The sequence below is a fragment of the Anser cygnoides genome, chromosome 1 (assembly GCF_040182565.1).
Source record: "Anser cygnoides isolate HZ-2024a breed goose chromosome 1, Taihu_goose_T2T_genome, whole genome shotgun sequence".
Lineage (NCBI taxonomy): Eukaryota > Metazoa > Chordata > Aves > Anseriformes > Anatidae > Anser > Anser cygnoides.
The window spans coordinates 94339070-94363795 of NC_089873.1; the positions used below are offsets into that span (position 1 = coordinate 94339070).

General features: G+C 44.1%; 1 protein-coding gene and 1 long non-coding RNA gene across 10 annotated transcripts; one reads left to right on the forward strand and one right to left on the reverse strand.

Moving 5' to 3' along the window:
• Nucleotides 1–1800: 1800 nt before the first annotated feature.
• NFKBIZ (NFKB inhibitor zeta) lies at nucleotides 1801–10039 on the reverse strand. Of its 6 annotated transcripts, none has more exons than XM_048057937.2 (12): nucleotides 9808–10039; nucleotides 9269–9408; nucleotides 8308–8344; nucleotides 8113–8219; nucleotides 7230–7993; nucleotides 6687–6792; nucleotides 6210–6356; nucleotides 5813–5876; nucleotides 5059–5228; nucleotides 4331–4441; nucleotides 4050–4217; nucleotides 1801–3353 (listed from the first exon to the last, which is right to left on the reverse strand). In XM_048057937.2, exons 1-12 carry the CDS (start codon nucleotides 10037–10039, stop codon nucleotides 3300–3302), a joined length of 2100 nt encoding a protein of 699 aa, XP_047913894.1. In that variant the 3' UTR covers nucleotides 1801–3299. The 6 variants fall into 6 exon arrangements, with proteins under 6 accessions (XP_047913894.1, XP_047913893.1, XP_047913892.1 ...); XM_048057936.2 differs by having other exon boundaries at nucleotides 8113–8216; nucleotides 9269–9411; XM_048057935.2 differs by having other exon boundaries at nucleotides 9269–9411.
• LOC106038748 (uncharacterized) lies at nucleotides 9820–23567 on the forward strand. 4 transcript variants are annotated; one of them, XR_007161035.2, is made up of 4 exons: nucleotides 9975–10110; nucleotides 10572–10613; nucleotides 13423–13581; nucleotides 19684–23567. It is a non-coding gene; the product is annotated as an uncharacterized lncRNA (long non-coding RNA). The 4 variants fall into 4 exon arrangements; XR_010833890.1 differs by lacking the exons at nucleotides 9975–10110; nucleotides 19684–23567 and adding an exon at nucleotides 9820–9958 and having other exon boundaries at nucleotides 13423–14110; XR_010833889.1 differs by lacking the exon at nucleotides 19684–23567 and having other exon boundaries at nucleotides 9957–10092; nucleotides 13423–14110.
• The last annotated feature ends 1159 nt before the right edge of the window (nucleotides 23568–24726 follow it).

The window sequence follows — 24726 nt, forward strand, 5'->3', positions numbered from 1 at the left end:
CATCTCATCAGCAATTTTTTTTTCTGTGTAATCACCTTTTATAAAGAAAAGGGAAATGAAATGAGAACTGTGCTATTGAGCTCTTCATACAAAAAAGGACTTGAGTTCACGAACAGTGAGAGGTGCATTCAGATGACAGCATATTCAACACAATCTAGGCCCAATTAGTTGTTCACATCAACAGGTGCCATTTCTTCTTTGCATACTGTAACTAGAAATTCAATCCCATTTCCACTCTCCATCATCATTTCATAGTCTTATCTGCTAAACAAGGTACAGCGTCTTTTCTCCATCACCTTACCTCAGCACCAGAAGCCATTTTTGAGGCCTGCAGGGACCACTTTTTACACAGAACAGGGGCAGACCAAAAGATCTGCTAGCTCTCCCCTGAAGCACTCAACTGACCACAAGATGAATTTCCCAGATTTTCTTCTCATGAAAGGTGTGACTGCTATCAGTGGAGCCAGATTGAAGCTTTGAACCACTAAAAGCATAACTGCAGTGAAAGGGCATAGTCTGCTGCAGTATCTCGTCTGAAAGAGTGTCCATTAACAAATTCCCAGGGGAGTTAAGCACACAGCAAGCCCCTATGATCGTACAGTACCTCAAGTACTCCCCCAGCACCCTTCAACAGAGGAAGGACTGTTTAGAAGCCCTTCACAAAAAGGTTTTTCTTCTAAGTATCCACCCAGTCCCTCCCCGGATCAGCAGATATGCTGCTTCTACAACATTCTTCAACTATCTCAACAAATCACATCCTTTTGTCTGTTGTACACTTGGTACCTTCATTAATAGCCTCTGGCTCTTATACTGGAAGGCACAGCAAGCAGTTAATCCCAATCCAGTTTCTCTGGCCTGATATGATATTGCAGGCATGTTTTATCTGCTGTCAGTCACTGCTCTTGCAGCTGAAGTGTCCTCATCTACTCTGCTCCTCCCTGTAGAGAAACTCTTCCACACCTCTGGGCCTCTTCCAATTCCAGCACATTTTTACCTGAGGGGACACCCTACCTGCATGCAACAATAAGGAGGGGGAAGGGCTTATACAAGTAGCATGGAAGTACTTTATTTTCCCTCAGTCCCTTTCCTAGGGACTACATACTTCATCTGCTTTTTGACTGTTGCTATCTCACTAGCTCAATGCTCAGCAAGCACTGTCTGTCAACATTTCTTCTCCTGAAAGGTCATGGTCAACTCAGAGCCCACCTTTTTACTCATGAAGCGAGGGCAGTCTTTCCAATGTGTATAGCTTCACTTACTTTTAATGGCATATCGTTTATATGTACACTTATAATGCATATAGCTTCATTTACTTGTACAGACTTTCATCAGTGCTACGTTTATTGCTCATAAATTTTGCTCATCTGAGCTGTCAGAACAAAGACAGCAAAGAAATGACAGGGAAAAAGCTGAGATTGTCAGAACTGCTATTCTTTCAAGTATACAGGGACAAAAGCAGCACCCAGAATAAGGGAGGATCCTCTATGAGAGAGTAATCAATTGTTCAGGTAAAAACCTACAAATTGGACAATTTAGTGACTATTAATTCTTTCCATTTGGGACACAGCTACCAAATACAGAGGCAACACAACCACACAATGCATGACCTGAAATGCCCTAGCATCAGCTACAACAAAAAAAAGCATCAAACAGAGTAAACATCAACAGGGGGATGGAAAGGAGACTCCATCTCATACTTCACAAATGAACCTTCACCAGTCTCGCATATCACTGTGCTGTATCGGTTTTATCTCAATCTTGATTTTATCATCAGTATTAATCACAGACAGTAACCACAACTGTGTATAAGTAACATGTTTATTCAAACAAGATACAGGAGACCCTTCAAGAAATACATCACAACTAGGCCTCAGAATATTAGATCTTTCCACTTAGCTTGTCTACAAGACATACTTTGTCAAAACAGCAAAATCAGACTAATTAAGTTATTATGGAAGAGAATTGCGTGTGATGTAAGAACAAGTTAAGAGCAAAGACCATACAAAGAACATACTGCTGGATTACAGCCCAGTGTGGATTGTTGATTAAGTGATTGGAAGCAGTTTTCTCCAACAGAATACAAGTATACAGCAACATTAGTACACATTTTGCATTAAAACCTATAATTATTAAAAATAGAAAAACATTAACTTCAAATATTTGCTTGGCTATCTACTATACCTATAAGGTAAAACTGTAAATGGACTAACTCTGCTTAGGAGGTGAGAAACACTAAATCTCTAGAATTAACTAGAGCCCAATTCAGCAAGCTACGTAGGCATGTGCTTAAGTCCTACTGACACTAGTGGGGCTTACACATATTTAAGTATAAGGAACATGGAGAGATTCCAACATGCATTAAGAGTTAAGTACATGCTAAATACTTTCACTGAACCAGGATCATATTCCTTGAAGTATGACAAAGTTATATACACTATGTAAGTCACGACATTTCTCCCTCAATCTACTGTCCTGTCAAAACAAAAGCCCTCTACTGCATACAAAAAAAGTTGATATTGTCCCCTGAGTAAGCATGGCTTTTCATATTTTTATTAACAAGTCCAAAAGCATGCACAAATCAGTGCTAGGGACAATCCATCTTAGATGCAATTTCGGTCTTCAGTCTTTAAGAATAACAGAATTTACCCGATTTGCACCGGTATTAAAATTCCATATGCAACTTGCAAGTTTGAGATCTGAGAAGTTTTCTTCTTCAGATCATTCCCAAGCTATCAATTGATACTCAGAACTATACAGCTGTACAACAACACCAAGGACTATATACAATCCTGCACAACACATTGGAAGGAAGCCACAAAGGTATATAAATAAAATTTCCACTTCAAAAATATTTGATTTCTCTTGCACTTAGTATATTTAAGTGTTATTAAAAACACAAACAAAAAACTCTGCAATGCTGTCATGTATCACCCCTCTCCAGACAAAGATTTACTGTAGAATTATCCTTGTCCAGAAGTTAGATATATGGCTGATTAAATCAATCAGTCTTGCTGTAGCTATGAAATTCAGGTATCCATGCAAAGTTTCCACGTACATGGGAATAAAACATTCCCATTTGCTCGGAAGAATTTGATTGTTGATTTGTTGGGTGGTTTTTTTTTTGTATTTTTTTTTTAAAACTCGTACATAACCCACTATATGATAGTGAACAAAATACTTTTGTTTCATAGAAACAACTAACATTTGCCAACACTAGGCAAATGGTCTATTTACAGATACATTAGGACTGCCTGACTGACAGTGAGTGTAAGGTAGCTAAACTCCAAGAAACATGGAGTTTAAAATGGCGACGCTCTCTGCTGAATCGCCTTCCCTTTCAGGATACGTCTTATCTAGAGGAGAGAAAAAGACAAAAACATTAGCATTTATCATCCCAAAGTCATAAACTTAAACTAGAAAACTGATTTCTAGTTCTGCGTTCCTCATTTATCTGAGACTAGATTCTGAGTTCAGTTACACAAGAATTGATACAATTCTACAAGATTTGAACCAAGTAAATAAAATAGAATGACTGAGTTGCTTAGGTTATTAGCTCCTTAGCTCAAGAGCTAGCTGCTTTTATGTATTTGAACAGCTCCTAGGAAAGAGGGATTTTCTTCATCTGTTATTCAGGCCCCAAAATTGCTATTTTTGTTGCTGATCATAATTTTTAACATGATTTTAAGCCGTACTGAGATCAACACGAGAAGGGACATTACTTCCCATATTCTGCAAGGTTACTGAGAAAAAAAAAACAACTCTCAGTAACAGTTTGACATGAAAAAGTTTTCGAGATGGGACAAAAGAAGCTACAAATAAAATCTACAATTTCAGGTCTTTGCATGTTCTTTCTGATACTAACATTAAAACCAAAGATCTCTGACAAAAATTCCATTTGCTTAATCTTTTCCTTAAGTTACAACTCAAAACCTGAAAAATGTTGAGAGGAATATAGCTTTTGGGTTGGTGGGGAGAGGATGGGAGAGGAGGGTTTGTTTTTTTTTTGTTCTTGTTATTTTAGTGGGTTGTGTTGGCTTTTTTTTGTTTACCTGTTCTCCTACAAGGCCATCAGGAACCAGGTGAACTGGCTGCTCATTTTCCAAATTTCTGGCACTTGGATCAGCTCCCTTTCGCATTAGCAGGCGAACCGCATCCAACTGACTCACCCGATATTGCAGGCTAGCAGCCACGTGAAGTGCTGTGTTGCCATTGTAAGCCTGGAGAAGACAAATACCATGAAGAAATGGCAGGGGCAAGAGTTTCAGGACACTTACAGCGACTAGCTCACATACATCCCAGATTATATCTGCATTCGGAAAAATCACCATACCTTCGCATTAACGAAAGAAAGGCAGTTGGGCAGCTCCAAAAAGAGACGAATGAGCTCTAGGTTTGCTTCTTCTGCTGCCAAATGTAAAGCTGAGCGACCACTTTTGCGATCCTATCAAGAAAGGAACTTTTAGTTTCACCTATCCAGGTTGAACATGCAGATAAACAAAATAGAGTAACAGAGTGTTCTACAAAAGTATTTATACTGAAAGTCAGTCTGAATATATATTTTATCATCTAATGAACAACAGACCACACCTCATTTAGCAGTAAACTTACACAGCCAAAAAAAACAAGTGTTATAGCAAGTAATGATCTCCCCAACACTGATCTAAACTGGACAGGTAGCAGCACGTAATTAAAATGTACAGTTCAAGAACAGGGTATCATCAGCACCCTATTACTACAGATACCTCAAAATGCTCCAAACATATTCTTACTTTTAAGACACAACCAATTGTAACTGGTGTAGCATCATTCTTAATCCAGAAATTAGACTGTGACCTCCCTTTTCCCATGGTTCATTTGCATTGATAATATCTTGTTCTTAATAAACGCAACATTTTCATTCCACTCGAGTAAATTAAAATGTAAGTTGCTTAGGAAGCTTTCAAATCAGTCTACTTCCTCTGTAATAAGTGGACTGAGATGTGGCATGGGAGAAAGGGGCATGATCTGCTTCCCTATTTTCTTGGGATCTGACACCTTACAGAAAGCTGTTTTACTCACTTTTGCTTCAACAGAAGCTCCCATTTGTATCAGAGTCTTGATGGTTTCTACCAGGCTCTTGTTTCTCAGCAGAAGCTCCTGAACCTCAGGGGAGTGAGGTTGTTGACTGTTTTGCAGTTCATGCAACACAGCATTATGGGCCAGAACAGCACAGTGTAGTGCTGTCAAACCTTAATTTGAAAGAAAATCATCATTAGCAAGTGAGCACAATAGAGAACTAGTAACTGGCTGCTTGTTTCCACATTTCTAAGTGATAAGGACTGCTCCTGCATGGCTCAGGATTTGGGTTGTCAGTCAAAGAGTTAAGTACCAATTTATGGGGAGCAATCAGCTAGCAAGTAAGTAAAGAATCTTTTTGTATGCTTTGTTAAAAAATGTATTTCAGAAAGAGCTATTGCATGGAAAAGAGGATCAATTAAAGCAGCTCTCTGGTGCCAGAGATTCTGCATTCTCTATCCACTGATAAACCACTGGCACCCACAGATTTTAAACAATAGTCCATTATCATCAAGTCTCTGTGCCAAATTTGTCAGTCAGAGGAAAAAAGGAAAGCTTCCAACAGGCAGAGGCTAACCATGCTTTTTTCTGACAAATATGCCAATCATAATGCAATTTCAAGTGTAATTGCCAATTTCAACCTGGCAAAGCTATACCCCATTTTATTGCTTTTCACCCAGAATAAGATTCACATCAGCAGCTATAAAACATTGTAACGTCTAGTAACTTTGTAAGTTATGAACTCCAAACTACTTACCATCGTAGTTCGTTGCCTCAAGGTCCACATACTGATTGCTTCCCATAGCTCCCTTTTGGATTGCCTACAAAAGTAGGAACAGGCATGTGTTTAGGTCTACCCAAGCCACATACTGCTTCCTCAAGTTTGTATACAGCCTTGTTGCAAATTTGCAATAAATAATAGCATTAAAAAGAAACTTATTTACTGATTTCATGTAGCAGAGGATTCTACCACATTACTCCAAAACATTGGCAAGAACCTTAGAAGCCAAATTCAAGCTCACTTTAAACCACTGCTCTAGAGCCCTGAGACATATCTACAAGGCTACACAGAGAAAGATAAGGGAAAGCGTGGTGTTTTCAGAATTTTCTGTAACAGCTAATACCAAACTAAGAGCTACAACAGGGCTTCTCACCTGAAGGACCTGGGCATGTCCCTTCTCAGCACAAACATGCAATGGCGTTCTACCCCAACAGTCTGTGGTGTTGACTTGAGCCCCCAAGCTAACCAAGTCCTGCACAATGAGATGCTGATTGGCCGCCACAGCAACCTGAAAAGCACTCTGCAAACATTGAGAAGAAAATTTCAACTATTAGTCATCTGATCTCTAACAGGAAAGAGCAACTAAAACAAACACAAAGCCTAGCTAGCTACCTGGTACTATTTAAGCAGTGATTATGAATACCAGGAAGCCAGGACAAATGAAGTTGAGTGTATAGTTTTACCAGCTCAAGGTGATCCCAAGAAGTATTAATAGCTCAAGGTTAATATTAGTATGCAGACTAAATCTCGGGGTTAATATTAAATAAGCATTTCACCACATTTTCCTCAAGGTCCAGACCATGTAGAGCACTCGCGCACAAATCAGGTGCAAAGACATTGAGAACCTCACCTGGCCATTGTGCTCTTTAATATCCAGCATATGCAGAGCAGCCATTTTCCTTGCGAGAACGTAGGAGAGTGCTCGTCTGCCCTGGGCAACAGCAATGTGAAGGAAGCTGCAGGAAAGAGGGAAAACAGTTACACAACCATACAACCTGGGGCTCAAATCGCTACAGAAATCCAAAAGTACGTTATGGGAAGGGTGCTATACTGCCAGCTTCAGACTTCTGGGTGACTAAGACAGGAACGCAGGCACCTTCTTCCCAAGGTAATTTCAAACATCTAAATTAGAATCTTTTTCTCTCAATTTACCAGATAAAAATCTAACAATAAGTACGTGAAATTAGATGATACAACTACCTTATCTACCAAGTGTGCTGCAACTGCATGCATCACAGCCCATCAGCGAGACCATGATTACCGAAACCACTGCACTCATGACACAAGCACTGCTATCAAACAGCTTTCATTAAAACCCAGTAGTCCACCAAAACCTGAACAGAAGCACTCCCCAACCTTCTACTTGGGAAACACAGAGATAAACAGCACTCACGTGTCTCCATCAGAGTCTTTTGCGAGAAACTGGTCTTGAGATATGTTAGCCAATTTGTTTTCTTCCTGCTCCACTTGCCACTGAAAAAATGACTTGCCCAGCTGCGTTGTGTTTCTGGCAACATTTTGGTGTGGTAGCGAGACATTCAAAGCAGCCAAAGAGATGCTGCGCTCAAGACTACTGCAGATATTACTGGGAGCCAAGCTGAAATTCTGAGCATGGGAACTGACATCAGACTGTGGGTGGGCACTCGTCAGCGGCTGGAGGGGGGCAGAGATGTTCTCCGAGCCTTCAGAATCGTTGAGGAGGGAGGAGAAACTTTGTGAAGGGCAATACTGCAGTTCATGGCTCTCAAAGGTATTCGGCTGGTAGCTAGGAGACTGGTCACTGGCAGAAAAGGGCCTGTACTCCAGAGATGCATCCGAATTATAGCTCTGTGACAACTCCTGGTTCTGCGATGAAGAGAACTGGTAATGCTGGGGAGGATCAAGCATATTCTGGGAGGTGTGATCCTGGAATGCCTGGTACTTCTGGGACGGGGAAAAAGTCTGTGTTCCTGGACTGTCTTGGTATTGCTCACCAGGCGAACTGTGATTGGAGACACCGTGCAACCAGCTAACCTGCACTGTATTCAGAGAAACAGGGCTCGACTCATTCTTAATGTTTATAATGTTCTGGAGCAGATCAGAACTGCTGTCGTGCTTTGGTTCGTTTTTATGCGTCTCCTCCATGTTATCCATTGAAGTCGGTGTCTGGGGTGGTGTCTGTCAGAAAAAGAATACAAACAAGTACCAACCAGTTAAAGGCATTATTTTTTAGCTAGCAATTTTTGATTACCCAGAGGAAAACAAAAAGCACTGGAAAAAAAATAGTCCAAGCTTACCAGGAGGTGTGGGTGAATATTAGCTTGGCGTTTGAAAGAAGGTCCATCAGAAAGGAGCTCAGGAGCCTTTCTCTTGCCACTGTGACCCAGTATGCTCTTCAGCTCTGCTGAAAAGAAAAGGAATTTACAATCCACTCGGAGATTACTCCCTACAATCTACTTTTAAAATATTATTACAGTATATTTTCTTCTTACCTGTGTACTGTTCGTAGTTCACCAATCCTCCTTGTGCCTTTTGAGGAAAAAAATACAGATTATTCCATTATTACAATGTTATTTCAGTGGGGAAAAAAAAAAAAGACAAAAACAGAGGCTTGCTTCTATAAACAGAGAATATACCTTAGAATAATCCTAGTAACATGGTAATCTAACCCTAATTTAATTGCTTTTAATTAAGGTTAGAAAACATAAAGAGTTTTACGGAACTGAAACAAAAACCACTGTTTTTCTTAAGGCTTTTTAAGCTATTTGTTACAATACCGCAGAACTCAAGACAATCTAGAGACAGACAACGTCCTTAGTGAGGTGTCAGGATTTTTTCTTCATGTAAACCTGCCAAGTTTACCTGTCTCAAATGCTGTAAAGTTTTCTATGCAAAAAGTTTCCTGTGGCAACACTTAACTCGGAAGCTCAAACATACTCTCAACGGATATTGTAAAGAAAACCCTCTTTAATCTTCCAAACATTTCTTACACCTCTCTGTTCCAATCTTTCCAGATTGGGATATGCCTTTACGCTAGAGGAATGCAGCTAGACGAATGCAGCAGTACGACAAGCTGCTAAGCGATTCTCTTCTGAAAAGACTCCCTGCTCTTAAAATTCATGACTTCAGAGGAGTTAACAGGGGGGTTATCACTGTCTCAGAACACAACTGCATCTTGGTCTGAACTCCCTTTGGAAAATAAAGCTGAATAAGAACATTTAAGCGCCTCTCTCTCCTACACTAAACAGTCTCACTAATTTCCTCCCGACTCTGTTCTTCCATTGTGTGCTGAAAGGCAGAAACAATGACTCCATCCACATCAGATAAAGCAGTAAACTTACTTCTATCACATTCTTACTGCTATCACGTGTTGGTTTTTTTCCTTTTCTTTTTTGCCAGCTTCAGTAATCATTAAACCCAATTATGTCAGCCCTGGAAAATGTTCTTCGTTACCTTGCATTCATCCGCAGCAGCACCCGAGGACATCTGCTTGCTGCTCCTGAAGTGCAGCAGGAGCTCCTTCACCGAGTTCTTCACGCGGACCCCCTGGAAGGGGCCCCTGTGCTGCTTTCCTCCCCCCATGTGCTGTTCAACTGCTGAGACGCGAAACGAAACGCTGAGATTAGTCGTTAAGAAATAAAATAGAAGAGAAATAAGGACAGAAGGAGAAACGCCGGTGGAAAATGAGATAAAGCCTTGCGTCCAGCTGCGCCGAGCCGAGCCAAAGCCCCGCAGCGCACTCCCCCCCGTGCCATTTCCTCCAGCTGAATCACGCCGGAACCTCCCCGTCCCAGCGCCAGCTGTCGAAAGGCTGGAAATAACCCCAAAAACCGGCCCTGAGGTCACCGCTCCCTCCCGTCACCGCCTGCAGCTCCCAGGCCCGCTTGGACGCGGGGGGTCTCCTTCAGACACCCCCAAGGGCGGCGGTCGCCATTTTCACGCCCCCAGCCCAGCCCCCGGCCGCCATTTGCTCGCCCCCCGCCCCGCCGTACCTTGCAGAGCGGGGCGGGCGCCGCTCCGGGAGTCCCGGCGGCCGCCGCCGCGGCTGCTGACCGACAGGTCCGAGTCGGAGCCCGGCGAGCCCGGGGCGGAGTGAGCCGGCGAGCAGCTGCCCTCGCTGGAGTGGGGCGAGGCCCCGTAGAAGTACGCGAGGTTGATGGGGCTGCTGAGGGCGCCGGCGTCGCCGCCATCGGGCGCCGCGTCGCGGCTGCTGTCCACGATCATGGCGGTGCCGCGGGGCGGCGGGCGGCGGCGGCGGAGAAGGGCGGCGGGCAGAGGTGCGGCGGCTGGCGCGGGTACGGCCAGGGCTGGACGGGAGGGCAGGCGGGCGGCACGGCAAGGACTGGGGGGCGGCGGCCGTGGCGGCCGGGCTTATAGCGGCTCCTCCCCGCCGGCGGAGGAGGGCCCGGGGCCGGGAGGGGCCGCGCTTCCCGTAAGGGCGGCGGGGGGAGGCGGGACGCGGCCGCGCCCGGGGCGGGGACGCGGTGGCATGGAGACGGTCACGGCCCCGAGAGGAGCAGGCAGCGGGTAGACGAGGCGGCCCCCGCGGCCCTAAGGGGGCGGGCAGCGGGTAGATGAGGCGGCCCCTCGAGGTCCTGAGGGAGTAGGCAGCGGGTAGACGAGGCCTCCCCCACGGCCCTGACCCCGACCCCAACCCCATCCTCCAGCACAGCTCGGGGGATTCAGCCCTGGGCCGCCGCCGAGCGTGGAGCAGGCATCGGATAGGCCCGAAAGATGTTTATTTTTCGGGTTGCAGCACGCTGCCGTGATACAGCCGGAGCCCAGCAGAGAGAAGTGGGTAAGTGGCACGGTGCCGAAACTAAAGGCGGGTGAAACTGTGCACCTGTGACAAATGTCAACAGCACCGGTGACTTCTGACCGGCAGTCGCCAGGGAGACTTCTCCCCATCTTTCAAAAAAATACATTTCTCCTTTCTCATCTACCACCAAGGTCATCATCTTCTAAAAAACAAGCGTGTGTGTTTGTCCGCACGACATTGTGATTAGGATGTTGTTAGCACAGTGGCTGCCCCCAAAAATATGCAGTAAAACAACACTGTATTTCTAAAGCATATTATGTAGATTGGAGGTCTATAATTTAGATTATTATACATGTTTTAATTGTGCTAAAAAACATGGGACAGGTGCAACGTGAAATTATATTAATCAGCCATGAGGAGGCAAGAGGGAATTATTTTATATTATTCAAACATTTCTTCCCTTGTCAGGTGAAGACAGAGTTTCACTTGGAGTTATCTACAGGTTCCTACTCCAAAAAACTGTGTGTGCTTTTAAGCCATAGATCAAATTTATGCAGTCACAGTAAAACTTGCAAATGTGACGTATGAAGTCAAGTCAAACACTACATTGTGCCAGAAATAGCACAGTCTAATAAAGGTAAAAATTCCTTTGTTACCTAATCAGCAGCTATCTCCTAACTGAGCGTTCTCACTGATTTCAGGGAACCTCTTTATGCAAGCAAGGATCTGTGAAATCAGGCAGTATGTTTTAAACATGCGAGAAGATTGTTCTCCGTTGTTCTCCAAACCTTAGATCTCAATTACGATACCTTAGCCTTAGGTAGATACTTTAAGCATTTCCTTGTTAAAAAGCACTTGCCGATCAGAGATCCTTTAACCCTCAAATGCTCTTTGTGCACTTGGTGACTGATAGGAGGATCTGTAACACAGCTTTCTGAAAACAGATCTGACTGGATCTTGTCTTCTTACAACCAAACAACAACACGAATCTGAGAAGTATGTAATTGAAAGAATTAGATTTAGTGCTGTAGTTGTCTGTAATTCCCTTAAAAATGCCGAGGGTAAAAATGAATGTCAAACCAAAAGTGTATTCCACACATTTTAATTCTACTAGGTCATGGAAGGCCCTCAGAACACATACACACAGGGACGAGCAACATCTTTATCGTTGCTATTCCGTAATCATTTTGGAACTGATTAATTGAAGATTAGCCTCTACATATAAATGGAAAATATTCTATAAAACAATTTAATGAGGTTTTTACCTTAATGCAAAGGGGGTGTGGAATTTCTTTTTCTATTCCAAAGTTTCAACTCTATTGAATGCTGAATTGTTGACTTGCTTTCATTTTACTAAGCAAAATCCACTTCAGGCAACACTCTGATACCTTAACTCATGGTTGTTTCATCAGCAAAATCTTATTTATCAGGTCTTTTGACATAAATCTACTCCCAGTCAAAGCAGATTAAGACAAGTCTAATTCCACCAAACTCTGTAACAAAAGGCTCTTTCAAAAATACACACGCCCATGTTGCACAAGATGAGCTGGCTCCCAACAACCTCCTAACTCTCAAAGTATTCCGTGCAAGTTACAGGCAAATTATTGCTACATTTACAAATTGTAATTATTAATGCTGCAGACCTCGAACGTTTCTTTTGGCCCAAACACCACGTAACATCCACAGTGACCAAAACCCCGGCAGACATCTTCAGCCTAAGAAAATTCCTCCCGGGCAGGGTAGCGACCAGAAGTGCTCATCACCTCTTCTCCTGCCGGGAGAGCTGGCAGAGCCTGTACAGACAGCCACAAGCCAGGGAGGAGGGACGTCGGCTGGGAAGGAGCTGCAAGGGCGCAGCAAAGCAGACAGTTTCATCCTCTTTTGGCTGAGTGTAATGCAGCATAACCCAGCAAGCTCCAGAGCTGATGTCTGAGAGGCCTGCACAGAGGAGGATGCCTCAGCTTGCCAAGCGCTGGCCTCACAGGTTTTTATTGCGCCATTGCATATACTGCGATGTATCAATAATGCCAACTAGTGGCCAATATAAGCAACATTTGTCCTGAAACCTGTCTTAAGTACACCTGCAAATAGTGACATGTGTTTATATCCATATCTCAGACCACTGCAAAAATGAGACACAAAACGTACTTGTTTTCAGACCAAAACCTCGGTTTCTTCGCTCACTGTAGAATAAAGCCTGAACAAGTATTGTGGAATTAAATCTAATCAGTCTTGGTTAGGTTATATCAGTACACTTGATAACTGAAACAACTTTTATCACTGCTTTTGGGTGTATGACTTGTGTACACCCAGGAGCTACTTTGGAAGGATCTGAAAATTCAGATTAAAACAACAACAACAAAAAAAACAAACCTACTGTCTCAAAATTTGCAGTCATTTGTCAGGGGCCTCCCCCTTCATTGCCAAAGTCATAATGGTTGAAAGACACCTTTGAGTTTTGCTACCAACTAAACATCTAGATTAATCAGTTAGGTCTCCTCTTTGCTATCCTTTTGAGAGCCAGCACTGAGCAAATACACAACAGAGATGCTGTACTGGGCTTTTCCATCCATTAGGCCTGAAATAACTATATTCTTGGTACAAGGAAACAGCTGAGCTGATGCCTTAAGTTGAAGTAAAATCAAAAAGCCTCTTCAGTGCTTTGGGGATTTTCTGTTAAAACACACTTTCATTATTTTCAACACCCTTCTTAATTATAACCATGAGGTATTCTCTCATTTCTGGGTCCTAATGCTGAGAACAGCATTTTAATAACAATAACATAAACTCAGACTGAAAGAGAAATTTTTCTGTCCAGCTTTCAACCATCTCTGGTTTATGCTTTCAGACACAAGCTTTACCGCCTGCGCCAGAAGGGGAAGGGGACTTCCAGGCCATGTTGTGAAGTGGCAGTAAAAAAGATGGAAAGAAAACTCCCACAGAACTGCCTTAACATCAGATAGAGAGACAACAGGCATGATGAGCCCTGGAAAGCCCTGCGGCACAGGTAACAGAGGGGGTACTAGACAGATGGACTGAGCATTCTCTGGTCTGAAAAATCTAGGCTGCAAAACTTAGGCAGAGGTTTGAGCACGCTTGCAAATACTTCCTCACAACACCCTGCCTCATCCCCTATAGCTTCATATGTAAGTGATGGCCAATCTAATGAAACTAGCCCCTACTTCTGTATGGTCAAACGATGCGGCCCCACAGTTTACTCTCACATCCCGGTCCCAGGATTGGTAACAGTGCACTCATATGAGCTCAGTTCTGGGATCTCTTATGAAGTAAAGACACCAACTCCTGTGGATGAAACCTGGGCATGGTTTGCTCTGGGACTGCTCCCTAGTTAGTGTGGGAAAGGCTGTGCCGGTTGCCTTCCTGTATTTTATATTACTTTCCAAAAAGGTATCCTTCCTCATCTTCCCCCTCAGAAAAATCCCCTCAGAGCTGTAGCTCCAGGTCACACATGCAACGACATCTTGTTTTAAAAGCAGCACCGTGTTGGCCATGACACATTATTTCAGGCAGTCAGAGTTGAAAAGGGAAAAAAAAAAAAAAAAAAAAAAAGAAAAACATGTCCTGAGGAGGACTCTAAAAGAGACCACAGCAAAATGTTATGCTTTATGTACTTGGCCAGTCTGCTGTAGGGAAAGGCTTACCTGTATAGCATCGGTATGCCTGCACTGCTTGGTCCTGGGGCACGTACTGGGGTGACTGCAGCAAGCGATGTAGTCTTCAAATAAATAAACCCATAAGTAAATAAATCAATCCCCAAAAGCAGAACTTTGCTTTTACTGTGTGTAAGTTGCCTCCGTGACTCCCAACAGAGCAAGGAGCACAAGGAGCGTGATGGCTCTCAGAGCAGACCCCACATTGGTGGGTATGGGAGTGGGCTAAACTCTTCAGTCTGTCATAAGTGGCAGCACAGAACAAGGGCGAGCCTTTAGGTAAAGTGGCAGAGCACAAACTACTAGTAACAAGAATTTAGTTTTGCAACACACTTTTGGAATAGTATGACCTTTGTGGTATTTCTTAAACTGAGAATAAAAATGGTAGTTTACAGTCCAGTTGCTTAATGCAAGTGAATATTTACTGTATGGATGTCAAATGTTGCTTATTCTCAAATTGGTATAATTAGCCTGGTGCTACAGACTTTGAGTCAAGGTGTGTGAGTACAGCCGCCACACCTCTGTGCTAGAAGCATTTCCATGCAGCACACAAATTCCAGTCCAACATAACATCGAACTTGCTTTTAGAACAGCATCAAGAAAACTGGAGATAAAAGCACAGTCACTATTTCAATCCTAGAAACTGTTCTGTAGGATCAATAAGTGTGTTTGCTGTAACAACTTAAGAGACCACATGTCAGCAAATTGGAAGTGGTCCATGACACATTTTTGCTCTAAAAGCTAGTACAGAGGAGTCTGTTTCTAACCTGTTCGCTATACTTGTATTGCTACATTTTTCCTCAGTGTTGGTCTCGAAGACTGCTGTTCTAGGATTAGCCTGAACTTCAAAAGGGAGCATGTATAATTCTTCATATTAAAGGAAAATTCAGACTATTTATTTATCATGTATCTTTTAGAGCTTGCTGCTTTGATCCAAAGAATGCCCTCAGTTCAGCTTTTTTCTCCCAGGTTGTTTGATATTGAAAAAAAAAAAAGTTGGTTGTTCTTAAATAGATTCTTCCATACTGTGTATATAAAGCAGCTGAAATCAGCATGGAGGAAAAGAAACACCAAACACAGCAAGTATTACAAAGCTGCACAAGTTGATCTGATTTCTCTACCAGTAAACAGTCTCCCTTTACACCTTATATTTGTGGACATTCCTCTCAACATACTCACTGCCCTGGTTAGTCATGTTTTCTCATAAGCTGCTCTATCTCATTAGCTCATTACCACCTTGCAGTAGGAACTCATTGCTAAGAAATACACGCACTGCTGATGTCACAGCATATAAATATGGAGCAGGATGCTTTTTCCCCATAGCAAAGGACAACGTCACATGTCAACTGGGAAGGATACTGGTGTGTACATAGATGAGGTAAATAAGTGCATGTTCTTGCCTCAAAATATTTTGCTTCTTACAGTATTCCAGTTAGAAAGGGAGTTAGTGCTGTTCCTCAGTGCTGTTGAGGAGCCTCATCACAGGTCTAAAGATGCAAGCATGAGCTTCCCTTGTGTCTCACACTGAAGGTCTTTTTCCTTCTAACTCAGGTGATCAACCTGGGCCAAAATCTGTCATTGTAACCCCACAGTAATTTTTATTGTCTGCTCTCAGAGACAGGAGCCTGTGCTACAACCACGACAGTGGGTTTGTCTCCAGCGGACTTCAGTTTCAGTCTTTGTACCTTCCACAAACAAGGACCACTTCAATCCCCAGTAAAACAAAATCACGTTCTCACAGGGAATGCAGAGTTGTCTCCCAGAATGCAGCACTGCCATTCAACTCTTTAGTACAGGAACAGGAGGAAAAACTGCTTTATCTCAGTGAGACCTGAACCCAGAAAAATAACATTTTTCAAACCGCAGTTTACCCAGGACCCTGCATTTCTAGTCTCTCAGTTTTTAGATGGTAATGGGTAAGCTATCTAAGGCTAAGGTTACCGTACAACTAGGCTTCCCAAACATGTTTTTCTGCTCAAAAAATGTCATCCAGGCAGATTTTGAAACTTTGTCCACTTCTTGGATGCAGCAACCAGTCACACCTACGGCACAGTACGTCCAGCTGGGCTGACACCTGATCAGACATCCCAGCCGTACCGACAGCATGTGTGCAGATCAGCTGTGCTGTAGTTGTGCTGCAAGGTCAACACCTCCAGGGAGCCTCAGCGTTGATTTGCACAGCCCTACACAGCTTATACACACGAGCATCTACTCAGCCCCAGAGCACGTACTGGTGTGCAGGAAATCCCAGGCAGAAACAGGGCAACACTAAGTGAAAGACGAGTGTTAACAATGCAAAGCTTATTAAAGCACGTGCCCTTGCTGTTCATGTCTTGTGTCATGACCTTGTTTCACTAGGTTTTTCATTCTACAGATTTTAAATGCCTTTAGTTCAGACTTCCAGTTACTAGAGAAATCCCAGCTTTCAAATCACATGGCTGTCTGACCTCAGGAAAGTCCTGAAACTCAGCTGTGGAGTTGTCCTCCATTAGTCAGACAAAAATTCAATAAACAGGAAATATTTTCACTTTAGAAAGCACCTAAACCAAGGCAGATAAGTAAAATTTGACTATGGTAAGGAAAATGTTAGGTTTATTCCAAGCAGCAGTATAAAAACTCCTGGTGCTTGGGATGAATTGCAGATTCTAGGGCAGGTTTTATCCTCAGATACATGTGTGCAATCGTCTTCAACCAGGACATCACCACTATCTATGGGTCAGAATTTGCTGCCGCATATGTCTCAGCAACATATTTCCTACACTTGCATAAACATAAATATGAAAAGGATACTAATGCCATGCCCTTCTTGCTTCTACAAGCTTGACAGACAGTTGCTACGCATTTAGAAAGAAATCCATGTCAATGGATAGTAAAGACAAAAAACAGTAATATTTAAATGGTGCAGCACTTAGCATAAAATATCAAGAAATTTGAAAATGAACCCTTTGATTCAGTGGGGCATCATGCAAAATTGTGTTCCCACCCCTTGGCTCTCTCCTTCAGTTCTCAGCTGGGAAGACGCACCGACCGAAGCCAGACACATCCTGTCCTACAGGACACTACTTTTCACAGAAGCTAAGCCATGGATTTTTAAATTGCCTTTTAATTTCCTGCCAATCTCTCGCAAAGAAAGCAGAACTAAAGGCAGCTCTAGTTTCTGCCTTACACGTTTTGTCTCAGGAGCATGTGACTAGGAAGGCAAAAATCAGACCCAGGCTTCTCGGCAGCATCGTCAGACCTGAGTTTTGCTGCCCCCAATATCCCGGGCTAGCAGCGAGGCACGGTCCCATGCCGCAGCAAGAGGCAGAGCAGACGGGAGGGCTTGGGCCACCTGCGCCACCCTGCTGCTCCGGGAGGCCAGGGATGGGAAGGACGCGCCAGGAGAGCAGCGTGCAGGGCTGGGCTGCTCGGGACCCACGGCAGGCCAGAGCTTCGCCGGTGGCCAGCCCCAGGCACCTGAGGGCATTTCCCCCCCCCAACACACACACCCTCCTCCTTTCGACTTCCATTAAACGCAGAGTGAAACACGTGGCTTTCGGTAAAGAAAGTCAATAAAAGGCAGCCAAAAAGAAATCGATTGCCTCAGGATCAAAGCTGATACCAGAGTGTAACTTGGAGCAGAAACACGGCCTTCTTCCCAACATCCCTAGGTGACGTTTGCCCCCAGACTGGCTGAGAGTGTCCAGGGTACGGCCCTTTCCCTGCTCCCCGTGTGCCTCCAGGCAAGCCACAATGTCCCAGCTGAAAATACCCGCATGCCATACGCCAGCCTCATGTGATGCTGTGGTACAACCATACCCCAAATTACGGTAGTCTGAAATCCAGACCACGTCCTGTTCTCTGTGAGAAGCGTAGTGCCGAGCTGCCTCCTGTCCCGGCAGGTGCAGGCCCAGGTAATGGACAGGGACGCTGCGATAATCGGCCTCACGTGGTAAGCCAGAGAAACCCTCACCGGATGGTGAAAAGGAGTTCACGGTTTGGTTTATTGAACTGCTTAGTGTAACAAATTTTGAAGTTAAGTTTGGGTTCATTAAACTTCTTTTCATTCCCACAGAGTTTGACTAAATTACAAGAAAGCAGGCATAGATCCCTATTTTTAATATATGTTTTGCTGTGCCGTCACACTCTGAATACACCACCACAATTTTACTCCTGTCCCTTTGAGTCCGGGCAGGGTTGTATGCTGGTGATGCTCTGCTATCCCCAAATTACCAATTAGCAGCCAGAAAAGAAACTGTAATCCAGATACACAAAACACCTGCTTCCACTAAATGTTTCTTTCATTTAATGTCCTCAGAGCTTAGCTTCCCATCCAGCCTAGCTCCTCAGAGCTTTAAACCCTCCCATGAAAAAGAGATTATTTCAGAGAGGATTGCCCAAAACATCCAAGTTGGTTAGAGATAAAACCTGCAGTTAGTCCCACTTGCATTTCGTCCCCAGCTCCATTGTGGGCTTTCAGCAATCTCACCATTCCTTGTGGTTTCTTTCCTCATGTTTATCACCCGTTACCTTCCCAAAAACCAGCCATTCTTCCGCACCCAACCCCAAAGCACGCATCAGCAGACAGAGCACAAGCCACTTGCAAGGCTATTATGAGTGAAAAAATAAAAATAAAAGTACACCCATATCATTCCAATAATTACATTTTTTAAAGAACAAGGCAAATAGAGTAATAGTGTACCTTCATGTCTGACGAGCGAAGTTAGAATTAGCTCTATGGAAAACAAGGCAGCTCCTTACACCCCACTGGCAACTGATCATCCCTTATGGCCCCATCTGTGTGAATGACTGAAAAGTTCCTCTGAGGTTTAACGGTATGAAACAGAGAAGCAGCAGCAGGGAAACTTTTTTTTTTTCCTCCCCCTTCACAAATGTCCTGCTTACTCTGGCTTTCTGGTCACAGAAAAGAAAAAAAAAAAAAAGACACCCTAAGTCCCCCCCTCCCCCAAGTTTATTACACCTCCAGGCTGGGTGCCCACGGGGCTGGTTTTTATTGCAGCGGCTCAGGCACCATTTATCTTTTGGCCCTGGCTGACTGGGGAGGGCCGGGGGGAATGTTATGACATGTGAGAGGAAGCGGGAGGGTGGAGGAGGGCGGTGTGAGAGTGGCTCCCTGGACTTTTTGTGCACGGTGGAATTTCCCAGGCAGGGTGAGCCCTGTCAGGGACATTCCCCTGCCAAAGAGGCTGGCAGGAAACCCCGGGCTGGCGTAATGCTGCCAAATAGGGGCTAGAAAAACGCTGATGCGAGCTTTACGGCAAGCGCAATGAAAGAGGTCTTGACAACAACGGGGTGAACAGAAATTCACAGCGTGCAACTCTGCAGGATCTCTTTCCTGGTATAGTTGGGTTCTCTTCCCTGACCACCTTCTGTTTGCAGTACTGCGGGTACATCCGCAAGAAGTGTTTTTATAACCCTTTCCTGTCACGGCACTACAGGGTGATCTGGACAAGGGAGCGCCTGTGCAGCAGTCACACAGAAAGCAAGAGAGTGTCCTGTGGGTTTAGAACAAACAAACAAAAAACAGCTTCAGCCTTCATGAGTCAGAGCCCGGAAAAACACCTTGCTTTGGAGACTGCCTGGATTTCAGTGGGATTTTGCCTTCAGAAACGCTGGGATGAGTTTCACAGAAGCTAGCATCACTTACACTGTGCAAACTCTACACAATCAGAAGCCTGATTAAAAACAACAACAAAAAAGTATTTCTCTTAGTCATAGATGCATCAGATGTAAAACAGTCATTTGATTCAGCAGATACACCAACCTTCAGAATGGGAGAAGTTCCAGGATTTTCCGAAAAGGACGGGGGCTCCACATGAATCACCCTCGCCTTTCGACTCGTTTCACCAGTGGCATGTGCCAGGATGTCTCATGGTTATTAAACGTGGCAAGCAAGGGGAGGACATCCAGATCTGAGGGCATACATTCCCTGGCTTCAATGCTTTTCATGAACCTTTCCCAAGCAGTTAGCACATACTGTTACCAACAAGGTAAAAACACTTAACCACTTATCCCTCTGCCCTGTGCATCCCCAATGCCTCCCGCACTGGAATGTAAATGTTCAAAAAAAGAAGAAAAAAAACCACCATCAGACACTACCCCCACCTTCACCCTGCCTCACCAAGCTGAAAGACGTAGAACTCCTTCCCAAAGGTGATCATTCTGAAACCTTCCGCCTGCAGGCAGGAAATGCTGTGTGGGCTCCACCTTCCTGTTCTCAGATGCATTATATCACTGGAACATGTTCAACTGATAATACTTTTCTTCGAAATAAGGCTATTTTGTTCCAGCCAGGGCTGGCATTTGATTGACTGGTAGCTGAAGGGCCATGGTGCCCTCAGTCTTGAATAACGCATGGTAGAGCAGTGCCCCAGGCCAGCCCTCGCCCAGCTCTCTCCTGAAGCAAAGCGTGCTGCAGTTGGAGACCTGACTGGCCTCGCAGTGCCTTCACAAGGTACCGAGACACCTCTTTGCAAAGAGAGGGCATGGATGGACCTTCATCACCAATTGCAGCAGCACATGGAGCATCGCTCTGCTCATCCACCTTCTCCAACCCTTTCTCCCCAGGTGTGGCAGCCTGCTGAACCAGGGCAGCTCGGGAGCTCTGTCTCCCAAAGCCATGGAAGATACTCATCATCAGCTGGAAACACAGAGGTCAGCCCTAGGAGGACTGCCTTTCACCTGGACAAACAGGCAGTCCTTGCTGCAAAGAAAAGGAAAATCCAAATGGGACAAGAAATAGAAACTGAGGCGCAGAAGGGCAGAGTGACAAAGCCATGGACAAACAGCTGATGTGTACCACAACAGGAAGAGTCATGATTTCAGTCAGAAATCAAAATATCTACTTGTAGCAGTACTCGTTGGACAGAAGAATCGGGACAGCAGGATGTTAGCAATAAATTTGTTGACACAGAATGTACATTTCAAAGAGTGGATATGAAATTTTTGGAAAACACACATATATTGGACATATTTTACAACAATGAAAATAATTGTAATATTTGCTTGTTATTGGAGTTCTTGATTTATTAGATTTTTAAGACAGTATCTTCTTTCCTTATAAAAATAACCTTTTATTTCTAGCTTTACTCATTGCTGCAAAGGGAAAAAGAAGAGAACAGAAACAAATAATAACACAAGCACAGAGGGCAAAAGCTATCGATAAAGATGAAACAGAAAGGGAAGAAAAAAATTAGAAGGAAGAAACAGCTAAGACAGAAATACCTGCCTCACCAGTGGCAAGTGACAATTCCCTGAGAGAATCTGATTCAGGCAGAGAAAAAGCGCAGACAGGACTGGAAAGCATGACTCACCTGTCCCAGGGAAAAACAGAGGGTAGGAAGGAGTGGAAAGAACTGAGTGCAGGATGGCGAGGAAAAAAAAAAAAAAAAAGTGTCAGCGTGTCCTGGTTCTTCTGCCTTTTACTTCACGTACTTTTGTGATGCCTCCCGCATGTTGAGCTCCAAATAATCAAGTCCCACCTTGAAGCTCTTTTGGGAGATCCTTCAGAGCAAGCTGCCCTGCTGTGGCAGAGCAGTAGTGCTTGTCACATACCTAGTCCCCATCATTGCAAAAAAAACAGCGATGGATATTTAGACAGAGTGAAAAGGAAGAGCGCTTTATCAAGCTGGACCTAAATAAATAAATAAGTAAATAAATAAATAAATAAACACAACACAAAAACAAAAACCAGGCTCATGCAGATGTGCAGAAGACCCACGCATGAGGGCAGCAGGTGAAAAACACTTGTCTGTCTATTTTCAGGCCCAGCCAGGGAAAGGAGAGAACAGCAGGAGGAGGGGCCCGACAAGATTTTTAATGGATGGCTGAACTGAAGAATGCAGACAGCCATAGCATGGACCTGCTGTCAGATCACACTGTCTGACACAGTTTTCCCCATTGCAGGAAAAAGAGATTTGAGATGGGCTGTTCTATTCCATTAAAGTTTACTCCTCCAGATGCTTTTGTGATATAGGTGGGGAAAAAATAGAGATTTAACAGAAAGTTTAGGGTGGAAAAAAAATCATCCACAGAAGGGCAGTCTTAAGCCTACCTGAAAGTTATCAACATCTATATTATCAACTGAATTTCATTCTAAATTGAACTCCAAATAAAAGAGGTTCATCCAGTGGTGTTTGTGCCATTCATTTTCAAGACGCAGCTACTCAGGAATTAGAAGAAAATGAATGAGCATCAGCTTTGAGAGTACTACATTGTGGCTCATATTTTTTATCTGAGAGTCATCCCAGGCTCTTTTTCAATGCCTCAAAACCCTCTTCTGGCTCCATGCATTAATGATTCACTGATCTGTTAAGCCCATACCCGCTGACGGAGCTGAGATGTGGGGCAGTTCATAGTGTACTTTCACTTGGGTTTAGTATGTGCTCAATCCGCATGTGAGGCTCATACAAAACAACTCAAACACTCTTAATTCTCTAGCAGCCTCCCACAGACTCCCTCTGCTCCACTCCAGGCAGAGAAGTTCCTTTGCAATTCTCCATGACAGAACCGGAAAACACACCAGCTTATTTCACTCCCCCAAAAAAACATGTAATATGCCCACCAGAGTCTAGCAAAACCAACAGTGAAGGAGGATGCAGTAACTTGGACAGCATTTTAATCACAGCTAAGTTACTATAAGCAATGCCAGGGCTAGGTTACTTAACGAGGGAGCTCAGACCTGGGTGACTAGCACCAGAATTAACATTTCAGGTGAGACTCAGGTCCAAATTCAGGGAGATAATGAAACATTTCCTTCATTTCAAATACATTGGTCTTGTGTTGTAAATAGGACAGCTAATGTGTTGGAAATTATCCAAAATCTTGCTAACTGAGGATGCAGTGTTAAACCACAGGACGAACACAACAAGACCCATTTCAACTGGATCAAAAACCCTAAGGTCTCAGCTCTTTGCCATTCCCAGTGAGCCTCCTACTGATCTGCCTGGCATTACAGGGCTCCAGTCTCACTCTCAGACATGCAGGTTCCAGTCCCTTCTGTGCCAAGCACTTGTGTCATGTGAGGCAAGTTATTCACCTTTGCTGAGTCACGAAGCAGCACATGACACATGATGAAAGCCTGTCTGCGGACTGCTCCTTACTCTAGTTATAAATGTTTTGGTTTTATTTTAAAAAGTTCCCCACCTCTGTTATCTGCCATGTCTACATACACGTGAAAACCTAGTATACGTGGCTGTGTAAACAAGCTGCAAGCAGAAAGTCTTGCAGCGATACCTACACCTAACAAATGAGTGCTACGGCATTGCTATCAGAGAGATATAGTAGAGAAAGAGCAGCCTGGGTGAGAAGAATTGTTCCATTTTTGTTGCATGTGGAGAAATATATATATATATATATGTGTATATATATGTATATATATATTTCAGAGTGTTATATCCAAGGAGTGACTCCATCCCACACAACTAGCATTGGCTTTGAAAACCTTCACATTAGGGAAGTTAGGGATTTGGTCATCTCTTTAGTGTCAAAGGACAAGACCTTTTCATGATGTCCTTCCTCTCCCTCCTTCCTATCCTCTTTGCTTCCCCTCCTTCCTATTCCTCACTCCCACTGGCTCTCTAAGCATGTCCATGGCCTGATCTCACACCACACTGAAAAGCATCTTAATCTTTGCAGCCCCTCTGCTTCTTTTTTTTTTTGGCTAAGAGAGCAGGTAGGATACAATGGCAGTACGCCTTGCTTTCAGTTTCCAGAGCAAAACACAGGGGAAGCTACTTTGCCACTGCCCTGTTACCTAGTTGGTGGCTGTCAGGTGGCATTGCCGACAGCAGGCTGGGACTTTAACTTGCTTCTGTTTTAGAGGAACAACCTCACGTAAGAGCAGCACCCTAAATCACACCACAGGACATGGCATCATACCCTGCTTCCTTCAGTGGTCAGCATCAAACAAGAGGGGGAACAGAAAAACAGTGCAAACGCTTTGCAATCCTGCCTCAGCATACTCTCCTACAGTCTCCATGAACTTGTAGGTGAGGGATTTTTCCAAGTCAAGCAGGGCATTACTGGCTATGCACACAGGAAATCAGTGCACAGGGCAATGCACCCTGCTGACTTGTTTCACAGCTGTCAATCCCAGCTGCAACGTAACCCCAAGGCAACTCGACAGCAGTCCCTCCACCACCTCCATCCTGGCCCTCAAGCCACCCAAGCGGCTCTCAGGTCTGTGCTGTGCAGCAGCTCCTTCCCTCTCCCCTATGACCCTGCAAGCACACCTCTTGTCCTGGCATGGAGCAGGCATGCAGCCAGGCACTGCAGGATTTCTTCCATTACTTAGAGTAAAAATTGTTTCAAAGCTAGAGAATTCATGAGCACACTGCATCTCCTCTGCTCTTCACATTGCTTTTTTAAAATGAAATGGCTTAAGCATTTTCCAATGGCCATCTAGCCTTTAAAAGCCCTCAAAGAAAGAAACCTCTGTTACGTACAAAGCTTTCTTACGTGTCAGCACTGCTATGCTGACA